The following is a 14,659-nucleotide window of genomic DNA, read 5'->3' on the forward strand; positions in this document are numbered from 1 at the left end:
CCGAAACTGGTCGGATCGAGTAGATAATTTTCTTGTTGAAAAAAAAAAAAAATTCCCTCCCCATACCATGCTTGCATTTTTAAGTGCACACAGCTTTCTCTTTGTCGTAGATGTTAATTCGAGTTGGTTATTTATATAGATGATTTTCTTTTTACTTTATTTTTATGCTACTTAATTTTATTCTTTTATATTTATTCAATTTTTTTCCTCATATTCTAGAACCTGTTGAATCCTCAAGATCATTATTTACTTAATTTTTTATTTTTAAGTATTCGTTTTTTTTTTTTCTAGACAGTTTTTTTCTAGATAACTCTAAACGAATATGGATGTCCCTACACAGGTACGGTTGCGGATTCAGATTACAATTATCCATTTACATCCCTAGGTCAAAGACCAAAATTAAGGGCTCATTTGGCATGAGTTCTATTTCAATTTCAAATTGCTTTCAAGAAAATAGTCAACAAATGGATTTTTTATCACAAATTTGAAATTGATTTAATTGCATCAATTTGAAATATTTCAAGAATAAGAAATCTATTTGGTAGTAGAATCTCTAAGAATGGATTCTCCATATTTCTTTCGAAGAGAGTGATGGTAATAGTAGCAGTAGTTGGTGGCAATGGCAAAGGTAGTGGCAGTAGTGCAACCATTAAGAGAAGAACGGTAGTATTCTACTTTTTTTACATGAAATCACTACTTCACCCATCATATTGACCATGAGTTCATTAAAGAGCAAGATAGAAATCAAATAAAATAGAAATTCTAAAATAGGCCTAAACGTATTTCTTTTGATTTATATTTCACTAAAATAAAGTGTAAACATCAAACCAAACAATTTCTAAAATAAAAATCAATCAAAGAAATTGAAAAAGAAATCATACCAAATCAAGCCGGTTGGTGTGAAGGGTAGAGAAATCGACTGGTTTATCACTGATAAAATTGGTTACTAACCCACTTTGGTGAAATTATTTTGCCCTCATTATTCACCATACTATTTCCCTTTAGTGCCGGTAAAACATGTTACTTCACATATATATTTTTAAAAAAATGCAAAACAATGACAACTCATAAGTGACATGATGGTAAATCACTTTCAAATAATTTTAAAACCTTACTTTACCCGTAACTTACAGAACTATTGGGAATAAAACAGAAAATCAAGAAAAAAGTACAAGTTCTAAATACACCTATAGAGGAGTCTTTCAGACAATCCCAAATACCAAAAAAAAAAACATGGAATTTCGGCATTTGTGATTGTTTTTGTTCATGAACTTGGATCCGCTTCATAAAGAAAACAAAAGCTACTGAGGGCGGAGGATCTCGCATTGTCATGAAAGATTAAAGATGCAAAACTGAAATAATTACAAAAAATAAGAAAAATGTGACGTCCTTAAACTACACATGTATATCTAGTTTAATCTCAAGCCAGGCACTCATCCTATCAATCTTCCCTTGGTTCCCTTGGCACCACTGAGGCCCTGAAGCAGTTCAAACAGGGACTGGCAGACCCTTCTTCGCCATGCTGTCCAGAATGTCATTAAGGGCTTGACAGAGTCCCACAATCTGTAACATCCAATGGCAAACTATAGTAAAACAGAAAAGAATGAAGAAAGAAGCATGAAAATTGATGGACTTCAATTCCACTCAAAGTATTCATCTCATTTTACCAATCCACCCACTCCCCAACCCCCCAAGTGAGACCAACATGGTATCGACTAGATATGAGAGTTTATTGTAATCCCCCACTAAACCCCTTCAAACTGCAAATTACCCCACCCTCCCACACCAACCCCTCCCCCCTCAAAAAAAAAAAATAAAGGGCATACCTGTTGGTCCCATTGTTGCAGCTCTTCTGTGTCATCCTCAAAATGTATGACACCTTCAACCTGAAATTGGGGATTCGTCAACTCAATCAATACTGCTCTTGTGCATAAAAATAACGGGAAAAGGAAAGTCAGTAGGGTACTCGAGGCTTCCAGGTCAATACCCAGTTATGGGGCATTTGGCCAACAGCATGGAAAAAAAATCAATTGTTGATTCAACAGGATCATTGTTCGACCTCTCATACTCTATTTGATTAATAGAGTCCTCATTTTTGGCCATCCTTTTGCTTTTAATGGGATCAATAGCCAGTTTGAGGGGCCTTAATCAGCAAAACTAAGGGAAGAGCTGTCTCACTTTTCTAATTTTGTGCTTGAAACTTTTTTTTCTTTTTCTTTTCTGCATCTTAGTATGTGGCTCCATGTTTGGTCTTAGAAATGTCAGCGAGTTAGTTATTGTGGCCTTGTGGGGCAGCTCATCCCCTATCCTTCTTCAATAACAGATATGAAAAAGGTTCCTACACTCCCTTCCCCCCCCCCCCAAAAAAAAAAAAAAAAAAAAAAATCAATATGAAGGCTTACAACATGCCCTAACATGGTCATCAATACACACACAAAAACAATCTCAGGTTCAACGCTTAAGGAATAAGGTTTCAGGCCGCCAGAGAAGAGGACGAAGACAGGCTTTCAGGTTGCCGGTGAAGACAGAAAAAAACAAAAAAAGGAGATTGGAGTCACTCTTTTAGGGGAACTGGATAGGAGGAAGAAGAAGCACGTCTTAGGGCAGAAAAAAACCCAACGGTTAAGATAAACAGATTGAACCCAGACTCAAATCAACGGCCACATTGGGGCATGTCGGAAATGCTGCCCACCACGGGCATGTTGGAACCTCACCCCCTATGAGACAACATCCGAGAGTTCCCAAAATTTGTGGATGGCAATTCCCTCATCAAAACGAATCCATGTTCAAGATTCAAAACCGCAAAGATTGCACTACAATCATAAGAAGCAAGTCAAACCTGATCAATTGATCCTCTCATTCTATCTTCTAATATCATTCTTGAAGCTATCTTTTCAGCCTGTCAAGAAAAATGAGATGAAAAGTTAATGATCATATAGAAATTAGAAATTGGATACAGATACAGCTTCTGGCATGTCAAGTATGATTTCTGACATATATTTGTAAAAGGAAACCTACACGTGTTACAAAAATTGTATGCATAGTAGGTACTTGAATACAGTTCAAATTGTCACAAAAATAAAAATGGTAGTTCAGTTCTATTAACTAAAAGACCAATCAGATAATAAGATTTTAGATTCCATCTAATATTTTGAGAGCAGCGTTTTAGCGATAACTGAAACCCCATAAGTTGAAGAAACGATAAAGAGAATCAAGACATTGGGACACAACTCAATGATTCATTCATTCAGAGAATCAGAATGCACAAACTTGATGTCTATTTGTAAGGCCAGCTTAAATTCCAATAACTGCTCCGGAGCCAGACTTCAAGACTGCATGATGCTTCAACTTTGAAGAGAAGTGTTTCATCAAAAAAAAAAAAAAAAAAAAAAAACTTTGAAGAGAAGTGAAGCCTTTAAGTTTAAGCAATGCAAAGAAACTTTAAACCCGTTCCCCCGGATGCCATGCTTCAACATCAAACAATCTTCTGAACATGAATATAATGAAATGCAAGACCACTTTGATTTTCTTTCTAGCCACAATATCTTTTAGGCTTTGGAATGGTTATGGATCCTCAGCCCCTCCAAACTAATTTGAGCGACAGCCAACTATTTGTTAGTTTAAAATCTTTATTGGTTCTGCACCCATGTTTCTCATTAAAGATATCTAGGTAAAATGATGGAATTATAAAGTTATGTCCCTCTTGATTAACAAAAACCACAGAAGCTGTATCTGACAACATAAATACGTCTGCAATAAGCCAATAACCAAATAGAGCTCTACTTCTACACTACCTATTGGTAGACCAAGAGAAGGGAGATATCCCCTCTCCTACATGTGGTCAAGTTAACGATCAAATAAAGAATAATAACAATAATAAAAATTTTAAAATCTGAAGACTGATAGGTTACAAGGTATAAAGCAAAATTATTAATAGCAGATTCTAAAATTACATGTGAACATGTTGACTTTTCAATGTCTAAGTGTGTTGCTAACCCCGAATGGAAGTGAAAATAAAACAAAATTTATTTAGCCAGTATAGGTGATCAACATTTATCACATTAATGACAGTGTTGCATCTGCTCTCCCTCAAATAAAAATCCTCAAAGAAAGGAACAGATAATCAACAAAACATAATGGTAAAAATGCTACCTTCTGAGGAGCAATACCCAACAATGTGCCAAGCTCCTCAAAGCTACCAGTTACAAAATGAAAAAGGAAAAAGAATTAGTGGACTTATAAATGCATTTATACCAACCACTAGTATTAAGAAAAGATCAAAGGATGAAAAGCATCAGCATAATATTTCCAACCTTATGTTTGTGTAAAGTTTGCTCGCACTAAGAAGATTATGTTCAATCATAGCACGATCCAACACGGTAAAATTGTCTGGCAAAAGTGCTTTCTGTTGGAAAACTACAACATGAGAATTACCATATCTTGCTCTCAAAGGTCAAAGCAATAATAAAGCAGCTGAAACTGAAGAAGCCAAAAAGATTGGAAACCTGATGTGCTTTTAGTTCTTCAGCAAATGCATCAATTTCTGGTTTTCTCAAAATTCTCTCCAAATACACCTGGTGATTTCATATAAGGGTATCATATTCCACATTCAACATTCCTTAAAGATAACAACCAAATGAAGGGAAACAGAAACTGCAACAGTACATAGTTTTGAGAATACAAGCAAGATTATACCTTCTGCAATATTGGGTAAATCTTTAACTTTGAGCAACGTTCATCCTGGCAATAAGGCCCAATTTCAGCATCAATATCTCATTTGAGGTGTCTACATTTCACATATCAAAGCATCCATAATATATTGTACAATTAAATTTCAAAAGCCATGGGTGGATCGAAATCAAATTAATAATAATAAGGGAAAAAGGACTCTGTCAGGAGCAAGGCTCCAGAACCTAGAGACATTGTGGGGCGAAATGACCACCCCGCCCCATGGAAAACAGAAATCCCTCCCCTGTCGATGTTCCAAAGCACGTTCCCATTGGCCCTCATGGTGGCGCAGGGGCCACACTCCCAGAAAGAAAACTCTTCCCCCAATAATAATAATAAAAAGAGCAGCACAAATCAGCAATTAACCATAAAAAGGGAGTGTTCTAGAGATTATGGGCATTGACTCCAACTATAATTAATAATAGCAAAACTGAGACATGGTCATGGGTGTGACAGGACATGTATGGGTGCAAAGATAGGTTAATTACAAGCTTAAAGTTGTTCTAGAAACAAATCCTATGCAAACCACTAATGAGTTTCTTCTCATTCAAGGCAGAGAGTGCCCATGGTGGTGGCATTCATTTCATCTTTGAGAAGAAACCAAATTATCGCTCAAGAGATTAGAGCAAACTCATGAGAATTCTAACTTGTATGAAAAACAACAACAACAACAAACTCAGCCTTATCCCAACTTAATGGGGTTGGCTACATGAATCCAAACAAAACCAATTAAGGAAAACTGAGTTCCAACAAAAAAAGGAAAGAACAGATGGGACAAGAGAAGAGAAATGAAAAATAGAAAATGCCAAATGAGAGATGGAAATAAAAGATAAAAGATAGTAAGAGGAAAGAGGCACAACCCAGCACGACAGGAGAATCTAACTTGTATGAACTATGAAATAAAAAAAATACACATTAACTCAGTAAAAGATATATGAATGCATGGAGGTAACACTAAGTAACTACATAAAATTATGAAATCATAGAGAATTTACATTGGGGGAATGGAGAGAAAAATAGAGGACATAGAAATTTCTTTTTTGAATGCTCCAGTAAGGAGAGCTGAGATGATTCAGATTGGAAGAACTACAAGAGCAAGGGATAGGCCTAAAATGACACTAAAAGTGGTGAGGAAAGACATGCATAGCTTTGGATTGGTAACAAGTATGACTTTGAGTAGAGTTGATTGGAGAAAAAAGATCCATGCAGCCAACAACCCCATTTAATTGGGATAAAGCTGAGTTGAGTTGTATTTATTACATGCCAAGAAGCAATTCAAGTACCACATCATGCATTAGGCTACTAACTCCAGATTTCAGAACATTCTAAAGAAATGGAATGCAAACTTGACTTGTCAACAATATTCTGAAATGTGTATACCTTATATAAAGTGGCAAGAACACGAGAACGTTGGGGACCAGCAGCAGCCAAAATTGTGCATGTAACAGCAGCGGTCAGAGCTTGCTCCAAAGCATCCTCATCTATCCACCTATGGTACATGGGGAGAAAAAGAGGCATATGATATATACATATGTGCATATACAGTTATACACAAATAATCAAATAGTGTACACATTAATACAATAAAGGTATTGCATGCTGTTTCACTGAATATAGAAAATCATGCATTAAAGGAGATGAACCTAGCGTTAGACCCCAGATAGAGTCCCTATCCACCTTAAGAAACTAATTCCATCACATGTCAACACTCATAATTCTCCATAAAATAACTGTCCCACCATCCTATTCTAGTATTCTCTATAAAGAGTTATTTTTCTTTGTTTTGTTGTAGTTCTAGTTTCCATTTCCAATCCAATAGGTAACAGTAATATCTTATGGATGAAGGGGTGAACAGGGCAAAAATCATGGAGTATAAGATCAAAAAATGGATACTTCTGTTCTTTTCCTTATAACTGAGGGTAATTTGTAAATAGGAAAAGTGGGTTTTTGGGTTCCAGGTCTTATTGGAATGTAAATATGGGTGTATAGTTTTGTAGAGTCAATGGGTAAAGTATTCAGCATTCTCAGTGAACAGTTCGCTTTTTTGAGAAATATTAATATGAAATCCTTTGGATTTTCTCTATATTGTTCCAATTTTATCGGGTGTTCTCCAAAGAGAAAAATCGGTTTTACTTTTCTCTCAGAAAATAAGGAAAACAAATTCCTTCAGCTTCATCTATTTCATGCACTCTATTTCTATTTCTCCTTTATTCCCTTGATATCTAAATAGTTTCTCGAAGTCGATTCATTTCAGCAATTGCATAATGTTATTACTAAGGAACAAGAAAGAAGATTGTTGTCACATTCTTAAAGGGGTTGGAGGATGCAGCTGACAAAGGACTTAAAACACTAAAAGCATTCCATTGTAAGACATCACAACCCTTCTTCTTCCCCTTTTATCAGGGGTGGGGGAAGGTGTTGTTTCTCACAATGTCCATTTGATGTGACATCAAAATCAACTCAGAATTAAAAGCAGTCTTCAATTGTTAACATAAAAAACATTAGAAAGAAATTTTTCAGAACTACATGCACAAGTACATACTCATCTCCAATTTGTCGCTTTTCAATTTGAGAGATGTCATAGTAACGTAGAGCAGCTTCCAAGAACCTCCGCTTTAAATCTAAAATCCTTGCATAACAAACCTGGAAATGGAGAGGGAAAAAAGGAACAAAATGTTTTACAAACATAATACAAGGATTTCATCTTTCCCCCTAATGCAGCCCCAACCTAGATTTCAATTATTAAGAATCAAAGATCAGATAAAAAAATCCTTGCATAAAAAACCTGGAAATGGAGAGGGAAAAAAGGAATAACGTGTTTTACAAACATAATACAAGGATTTTATCCTCCCCCCCCCCCTAATGCAGACCCAACCTAGATTTCCAATTATTAAGAATCAAAGATCTGATTGGCTGCTCCACAGGCCTAGATCTGAAATATTTTCCTGACAAAGCAGGGACTGAGAATCTTGCTAGTTTGTATACTCCAGCAGCTTGTGATGAGAGAAAAGAAGAAAGCAACTAAGCTGCTGCCTAGAAAGAAAACAGACCGATAGCAGGGGTAGAGCAGAAGATCGATCTGGCAGGAAAAAGGAGAGTGAACAATACCATGAACAGTAATGTGGAAGAAAGAGAATAGAGGAGAAGAATTCTCAAAAAAATATCTCATTCATAAACTGATGATTGGAAGGTTTCCATCTCTTCAAAGGAAAACAGATTCTATTTCACTTAACTTCAACTTCCTTACATAAGTAAACTAACTTAGAAAATACTATCAGAGCTCTTAACTTTCTTAACAAATAAAACCCCAAAACAGAAACGAAATCTGATAGGACTCTTTCGCGCTACTCAAAACAAAACTAACTAGCTAAGATCTAATATTTAAAAAATCCCTTTACACGGGATATCAATGGCCTCACTAATAAAAACTTCAATAAAATATTATAATATTAACAATACCTGAACTAATTATCAGTCTATGCTATGCGTCTAGCCTACATTATTACAATACAACTAAGTTACAGCATACAAATCAAAGGTCCAAAATAGAGGATCAAGCCACATCCAATGGTGGTGATCATAATCCTCCATTCCCCTAAAGAAAAAATAGAGGCCTTTCAACTGCAAAAATAAACAAAACAAGCTGAGAAAGAATGCTGACCTTGTACTGTAAGTTCAACACTTCATGTTGACTATTGCTAACCAAGAAAGAAGCTTTATTGATAAAAGCTTCCGCATTTACAGCATCATCATCCTGCAAAAAAGAAGAAAGAACAGTCAACCTAGTCGCACTCTGATATCATCAATTCAGAAAAAGAAGCCTGAATTCAGATGTTCCGGTATCACAATTGTTAGTATTGCAATCCTTCCTTGGAGGCATTCTAGTTCTCTTCTTCCTTGACATGTATGCTTCGACCTTCGAGTTTTAATAAATTTCTTTATACATTGAAGAGGTAAAAAAAACACACACCATTTTCTTGAAGAAGCCACATATTTAAAATTTGGCTTAGTCTGATTAAAATATCTTTCTGATAAGAAATTCTCATCGGTTGACAATGTCAAAGTACCTCAAGATATAGGCGAGCAATTTGTACGCATTTGGATAGCTTGTAGGCCTCATCAAGCATCCTAGCACAACATATAAGGACAGTAAATTAGACCAGATGGTTAAAAGTTACCTGGTTGCAACAGGGACAGACAATATATCTGGTCCCAAGATCAATAAAAACAAGAAGCTTACTCTCTTACCTGATTCCAGAATCTAGATCAATGCCACTAAGCATTTGAGCTGCTTTTGACCACTGCTGCTCAGATTCATACAGCTCCGCAAGCTTCTCTCTGATAATCAACACCTGCAGGTTTACAAATAGATGAAAAACTCTGAAACAGACATGCATTCAGCTTACTAAGGAAACAAATCAAATTATTACAAATTATGTTTATTCATTTTTTATGAAATATTTTATTGGTAATATCATAATCCCTAAGGCAGAGGCCCAGAAGCAAAATAAATACATTCAGCTCCATCAATGTCTTGATCAATTGAAATGAACAAGAGTTACACGCAGTGAGAGAGGAGATGAGAGAGAGATAATAGGGAAAGAGAGAAAATAGGGCTTCACAAACGAAGCCAGACGTCTGGCTTGAGTGAGGAAGCCTAACTCATCTCACAAGAGATAATTTAGGGATTTCAACGGTTATATCTTCTTCTCAGTGTAATAGATTAAATAGGAATACAATAACTACTTAGTGCTGATCATGACCATAACTACCTAGTTACCATAACCTACACGATGACACCACTTCTACAGTTCTACTAACCATCTATCTCATACTCACTACTAGATAACCACACCACCACCGCACATAATTTCCCATGCAACAGATGACTCTCATACAATAGCTTAGCTACCACTCATGCATACATGTATGCATTACAACATATCATTAAAGTATTACAACACCTACATATTAACTAACACGTAACAACAAATTGTTACAAACGTAAATAGACACAAGAAATATAGTTAAAAGAATAAGACTGGGCCCAAAAAAGGGGACAGGAGAAAACAAAACACATCAATGCATGAATCATGATAGCAGTAAATCTTAAAAATATGCACCTTGGGCATGGAAAGATATGAGTTCTGACAATTTTTAAAATTTCTTTAAAAACAAGAAAATTTTTGGGGCTCATTCAATATGGGATCATAGTTCGAAAACCCGCTGAAATTTCTGAAGGGGCTGCAGAAAAGGGGTTCATTTATCGTCCTCATCAGAGTGTGTTGATCAGATAGGATATTCTGATGCTGACTGGGCTGGTGCCAATAGTAACAGAAGGTCTACCACAAGGTTTTGTACTTTTGTGGGTGGTAATCTAATCACTTGACGTAGCAAGAAACATACCACTGTGGCAAGATCTAGTGTTAAGGCTGAGTATAGAGCTATGACTCATACTGCAGTTAAGTTGATGCAGTTAAAATCTTTACTTCAAGAGTTGGGTTTTCTAGTCAACCAACCTATGAAGATGTTCTGTGACAACCAAGCTGCTACCTACATCGCCAATAACCCGGTTTTTCATGAGGACAAAGCACATCGAGGTTGATTGTCACTTTGTGTGGAGTGTTGTCATGAAGAAACTCATCATTACACCTTTGTATCCTCGCTGATCAACTTGGTGATATATATACCAAGCCTCTATTTGGACCTGCTTTCCATAAGAATTGTTCCAAGCTAGGCATGGGTGTGACCTATACGTTCCAGCTTGGGGGGAGTGTTAAATTACCAATTTATGTTGTAAGGGGTACATGCCCCATATGTACCATGGGGGTACATATGGGTCAAGAACACTGATGACGGTAACTTATGCTACTACCTTGCTTCTTTTATTAGTCTTTTAGATGGCTTATGTCTCTATTTCTGTGTTTGTGGTAGTTTCCTATTGTAACTAGGATAGGAAGCTTCTAGTTATTCTGTTGGTTGTAATCTCTTATTATTTAAGTAAACAAGGGGGGCATATCCTCCACTCACGGTACTGTTTTTACCAATACATAAACTCTCTTCTTCCTCCATCGTATTCTTCCTTTTGCAATACTGCTGGTTTATTAGAATTGATATTGTCACACAATGAATGCTAAAATTGTTACAACTTCAGCTTTCTTTATCATTACTAAGTTTTATTCTGGTTCTGATATTCTTCTTGAGTTCAGTTATTAATTAAGTTGCAGCCCAGCATCTCAACACTCTTTCCAGCAGCATAATGGGTTCCTGATCACATCATGCCCTACATATTGTTCTGCACAAATAGTTATAGGACTGAGGATCACTCTTTTAGTAAGTTAATAATATCTGGCTATAACTTACCATCTGACCAGTGGATTCTCCTATGTTAAGGTTATATTTTTGTTCCAAATATAGACCCTTCGACAAGAATATCTGGTCCATCTGACCAGCAGATTATGAGTGTCATATTTTCCCTCTAAATCCGGTTCTTCCTAACCCTGTAGTTCTGGTTTTCCTTTGGATTCCGGGTCAATACTGTCAGGGGATTAGGATACCATTAATAACTGATCAATAAACTTTACATAGCCCTTTTCCCATTCATGATGTCTCCCCGAAGTAATAAATTCTATAAATACAACATGCAAATAAATAAATAAAACAAAATACTACCGAGAGAAAAAGAAAATATAAACCATAACATTAAACTATGAATAAAACTTCAGAGGGATCCATTTTTTAAGGTTAAGCAAATAACTTTTCTTCCTTCAAGTGCCAGGATGTGGGGGTTGTTCTCACCAATTAAAGCAACGTGTGTCTATATTTTCTGGGTGAGGAAGACCAAAAAGTTTTTCATTTCATCACTAAAACCAGTGCCCATGGCAGACACCTCAATCTGTACCTATACAGGACACTGGTGTACATGTCCACAGACCAAATCTTGAGAAATTCATCTCTAGTGACCATTTGAGTACGACATATCTTAATTAACCTTTACTTTTCCCAGAATCGTGTGAGCCCTGTTTTATTTCTTCATTTACCTTTCCAGTTTAAACTCAAAAAAGAGTATACCTTTCTAGTTCATACATTTTTCTTTCTCTTCCCTTCTGAATTAGTCGTCATATTACGGATAGCTTCGCCCAGTTTTCTTTGTTTCTATTTTACTTTTCTCCTGAATCTTCATGTTCCTGTCTATACTTGGGGACTTCTTCTGCATGACCTCGGAACAATTTTAGAGATTTTTTTTTTCAAAAACTTTTAAAGGTTGTAAAAGCATCGATTCTTCATCTTTTAAAATTCTGAGCATCGTAAGTCACCGTACATTGCCCAAGTGATCAGGCCAGCACATCGACTGAGCATGGATATTTTGACTAAAGTGCATGTATTATCAAAGCAAGCCCAACCAAGAGACGGGGAAGAGAAAAATAACTTAGCTAACACCCACAACCTCTATTACATAAACAGTTGGACAACGAATTACAACAATGTATGCATAGTTATAGACTTCAAGCAACAATATAAACCTTATCACTAGATAAATGACGAGAGAAGAAAAGGGTTTGATACCGACCTGTTCCTCAAACGAAACAACTCGAGGTTGAATCTGATTAAGAGCATAATGCGCAATCTCCTTTTGGGTCTCGGGTTCCAACCTTCCCAAATCCTGCGCAAAAGTCTGCAGCAATTGTCGGGACACCACCAGGGGAACGTCGTCGGATACCACTGTCACCCAATGAATATTACCGTGAATAAACTAGTGAGAAACTTGAAATCAACAAACTGAAAACCAACTCCAAATGGGCTATTGAAAGTATTACTGTGATCGATAAACTTCTTTGCTTGTTTGATGTCGTTGGATGCGAGAACAGACGATAGTATAAGCTTGTACTGTTCGATCTTTTGCCTCTGGTCACCGATCGCAGAGGCGTTCGCGAGGGCACTCTCCATGGCTTGCCGAGTGATCGTCGTCGAGGTCGTACAACTCGAAACCCTAGTTTTTATACCCGTCGGTTATGGTGACGCTTTTGCCTCAAAACCTCGAGTGAAGCTGTAGAGTCCCTATTAACTCTCTATAATTTCCGGCCTTCCTCTCTCTGCCTTCCAGATACCCAGACGTCGAAGGCGTTTAGATGCTACCCACCTACGGTATGTGTCATTCTTTCATATCGTGATCCTTACGGTTCCGTTTGGTTGCAATGAAAGTTAAACCTAAAAAGAAAATTTTGAGGACCATTATCTTTTTTTTTTATGAGAAAATAAAATATATTAAACTAGGAAGAAGATACATAGATATATAGTTCTTCGCAAAACAGAAAGGATCCCCTTTAGTACTAAACATTATGTCCTGTCTTATAGTATTTATATACAAAAAGTCATTTATTATAGACCCAGGCCAAGGAGTAGTAGTTGGAGATGGAAGATGATCGGCGATCCGCTGATTCGAGCACCACATTTCTTTCACCTTCAACCTTAGACTGGAGACAAGCTAAAGACCTGTACGAATACTAACTAACTCTGGTTCTAGGCAACGGGACGATTTAATATATCCTCTAACAAACAAAATAAACTTGCCTTCTAACAAAAAAATATAAGATCAACCTGTTAAATTTACTCCAAGAATCTGACTTCCTGCACATATTAAACCATGAAAATTGAGGTTTGGCAGATGAAAAAAGGTAGACAATATTAGCTTCTCCTCATTACGAGAATATACATCATAGGATGAAACTACTTCAGTTTTTTCTTTAGTGTTTATTAATGATACACTTTAGATATATATATTTTTTTAACTTTACAAAGTAAAAGGAATTTTCATAACCATATATGAAAATTGGTATCAATTACAAAAATTTCCTTTCTAGGTTAAAATTTTTCACTTCCTTCCTTTTCAATTTTTCTTGCAACTAAATAGAGTTTATGTTTTCATATATACTAGTGATATAGAAAATTAACACAAGCGTGTGCTTATTCAGTGAAAATAAGTCTTGGATTGACTTACCTATATTCGATTTTTATTCCAAAAGATTTTCATTATAATATGCTGCTTTAATGTAATATTAACATGCAATATAATGGTATTTATTGTATATTTTTTTTATTTTTGGAATTGGAGAGCTATGATAGGGGGGGGGGGGGATAGGGGATGGGGATATGCCCCAGGGTGGTTTGAACTCATGACCTATTATTTGAGGAGTTGGCTTTTTGCCAACTGAGTTGATCCCTTGGGGTTATTGTATATTTTTACAACTTTGGACAAAAGAACAAAGTTTTCCTCCACCATCCAAAGTTGGATTGGGCTCTTCTACGCGCAAGGGTGCATCAAACATCTTGTGATACGGTACCACAACTCGCCACGTGGATGAGCTCCCCTTTGGACAGCCTAGATCGAGCTAGGAAAACTAAGCGTGGTGCAAATGCGATGTACAAGTGGATTTGTGGATTTTGAAATCTAGATTTCCAACTTGATCCAGGCCGTCCAAATGAGAGCTCATCCACGTGGCGAGTTGTGGTACCTGCCACAATATGTTTGGTGTACCACTGTGTCGTAGAGGAGTCTGATCCCCCCAAAATTCTAGGGTTCGTAAACCTTGTAGGTTTAAGTATGTTATACCAATAATACCCTCCCGATATCCCTTACATCTAAACCTGTATCGGTGAATTGAAATTGGTTGAATGAAAACTTGGTCCAACTTTAAATTCATATTACATGGGATTGAGTTTTCTTAAGCCTCTCATTCACCGCGGGACTACGATTTGCATGGAAAGGCATTTTAGGAAACATACTAAAACCTTGTAAGGGGGTTGTGAACCCTAAGATGATGTGTACGTGTTATTTTCCTTCACCGCATGGTGAGGGAAAACCTTGTCCACTTACAGAGAATAGGGGTGTCAACACGTAGCCTAAACTGTTAAGACTAATGGAAAAACCCAG

General features: G+C 36.6%; 1 protein-coding gene across 1 annotated transcript; it reads right to left on the reverse strand.

Moving 5' to 3' along the window:
• Positions 1–1,320: 1,320 nt before the first annotated feature.
• Positions 1,321–12,830, reverse strand: LOC122662571 (COP9 signalosome complex subunit 4). The gene is made up of 14 exons (XM_043858237.1): positions 12,546–12,830; positions 12,299–12,450; positions 8,977–9,080; positions 8,796–8,856; positions 8,390–8,482; positions 7,271–7,371; positions 6,109–6,217; positions 4,696–4,740; positions 4,506–4,574; positions 4,314–4,405; positions 4,153–4,195; positions 2,840–2,899; positions 1,827–1,886; positions 1,321–1,563 (listed from the first exon to the last, which is right to left on the reverse strand). Exons 1-14 carry the CDS (start codon positions 12,673–12,675, stop codon positions 1,489–1,491), a joined length of 1,194 nt encoding a protein of 397 aa, XP_043714172.1. The 5' UTR covers positions 12,676–12,830; the 3' UTR covers positions 1,321–1,488.
• Between the last annotated feature and the right edge of the window lie 1,829 nt (positions 12,831–14,659).

The sequence above is a fragment of the Telopea speciosissima genome, chromosome 5 (genome assembly GCF_018873765.1).
Source record: "Telopea speciosissima isolate NSW1024214 ecotype Mountain lineage chromosome 5, Tspe_v1, whole genome shotgun sequence".
Classification (NCBI taxonomy): domain Eukaryota; kingdom Viridiplantae; phylum Streptophyta; class Magnoliopsida; order Proteales; family Proteaceae; genus Telopea; species Telopea speciosissima.

What these genes read in the sequence shown, in the direction of transcription:
- LOC122662571 (XM_043858237.1), bottom strand. Translation starts at nt 12,675, where the DNA reads ATGGAGAGTGCCCTCGCGAACGCCTCTGCGATCGGTGACCAGAGGCAA. An exon ending in TGGGTATTGCTCCTCAGAAG is followed by an intron (nt 2,900 to 4,152) that starts GTAGCATTTTTA and finishes TTTTCTTGACAG; the next exon opens with GCTGAAAAGATAGCTTCAAG. An exon ending in TGAGAGGATCAATTGATCAG is followed by an intron (nt 1,887 to 2,839) that starts GTTTGACTTGCT and finishes CCCCAATTTCAG; the next exon opens with GTTGAAGGTGTCATACATTT.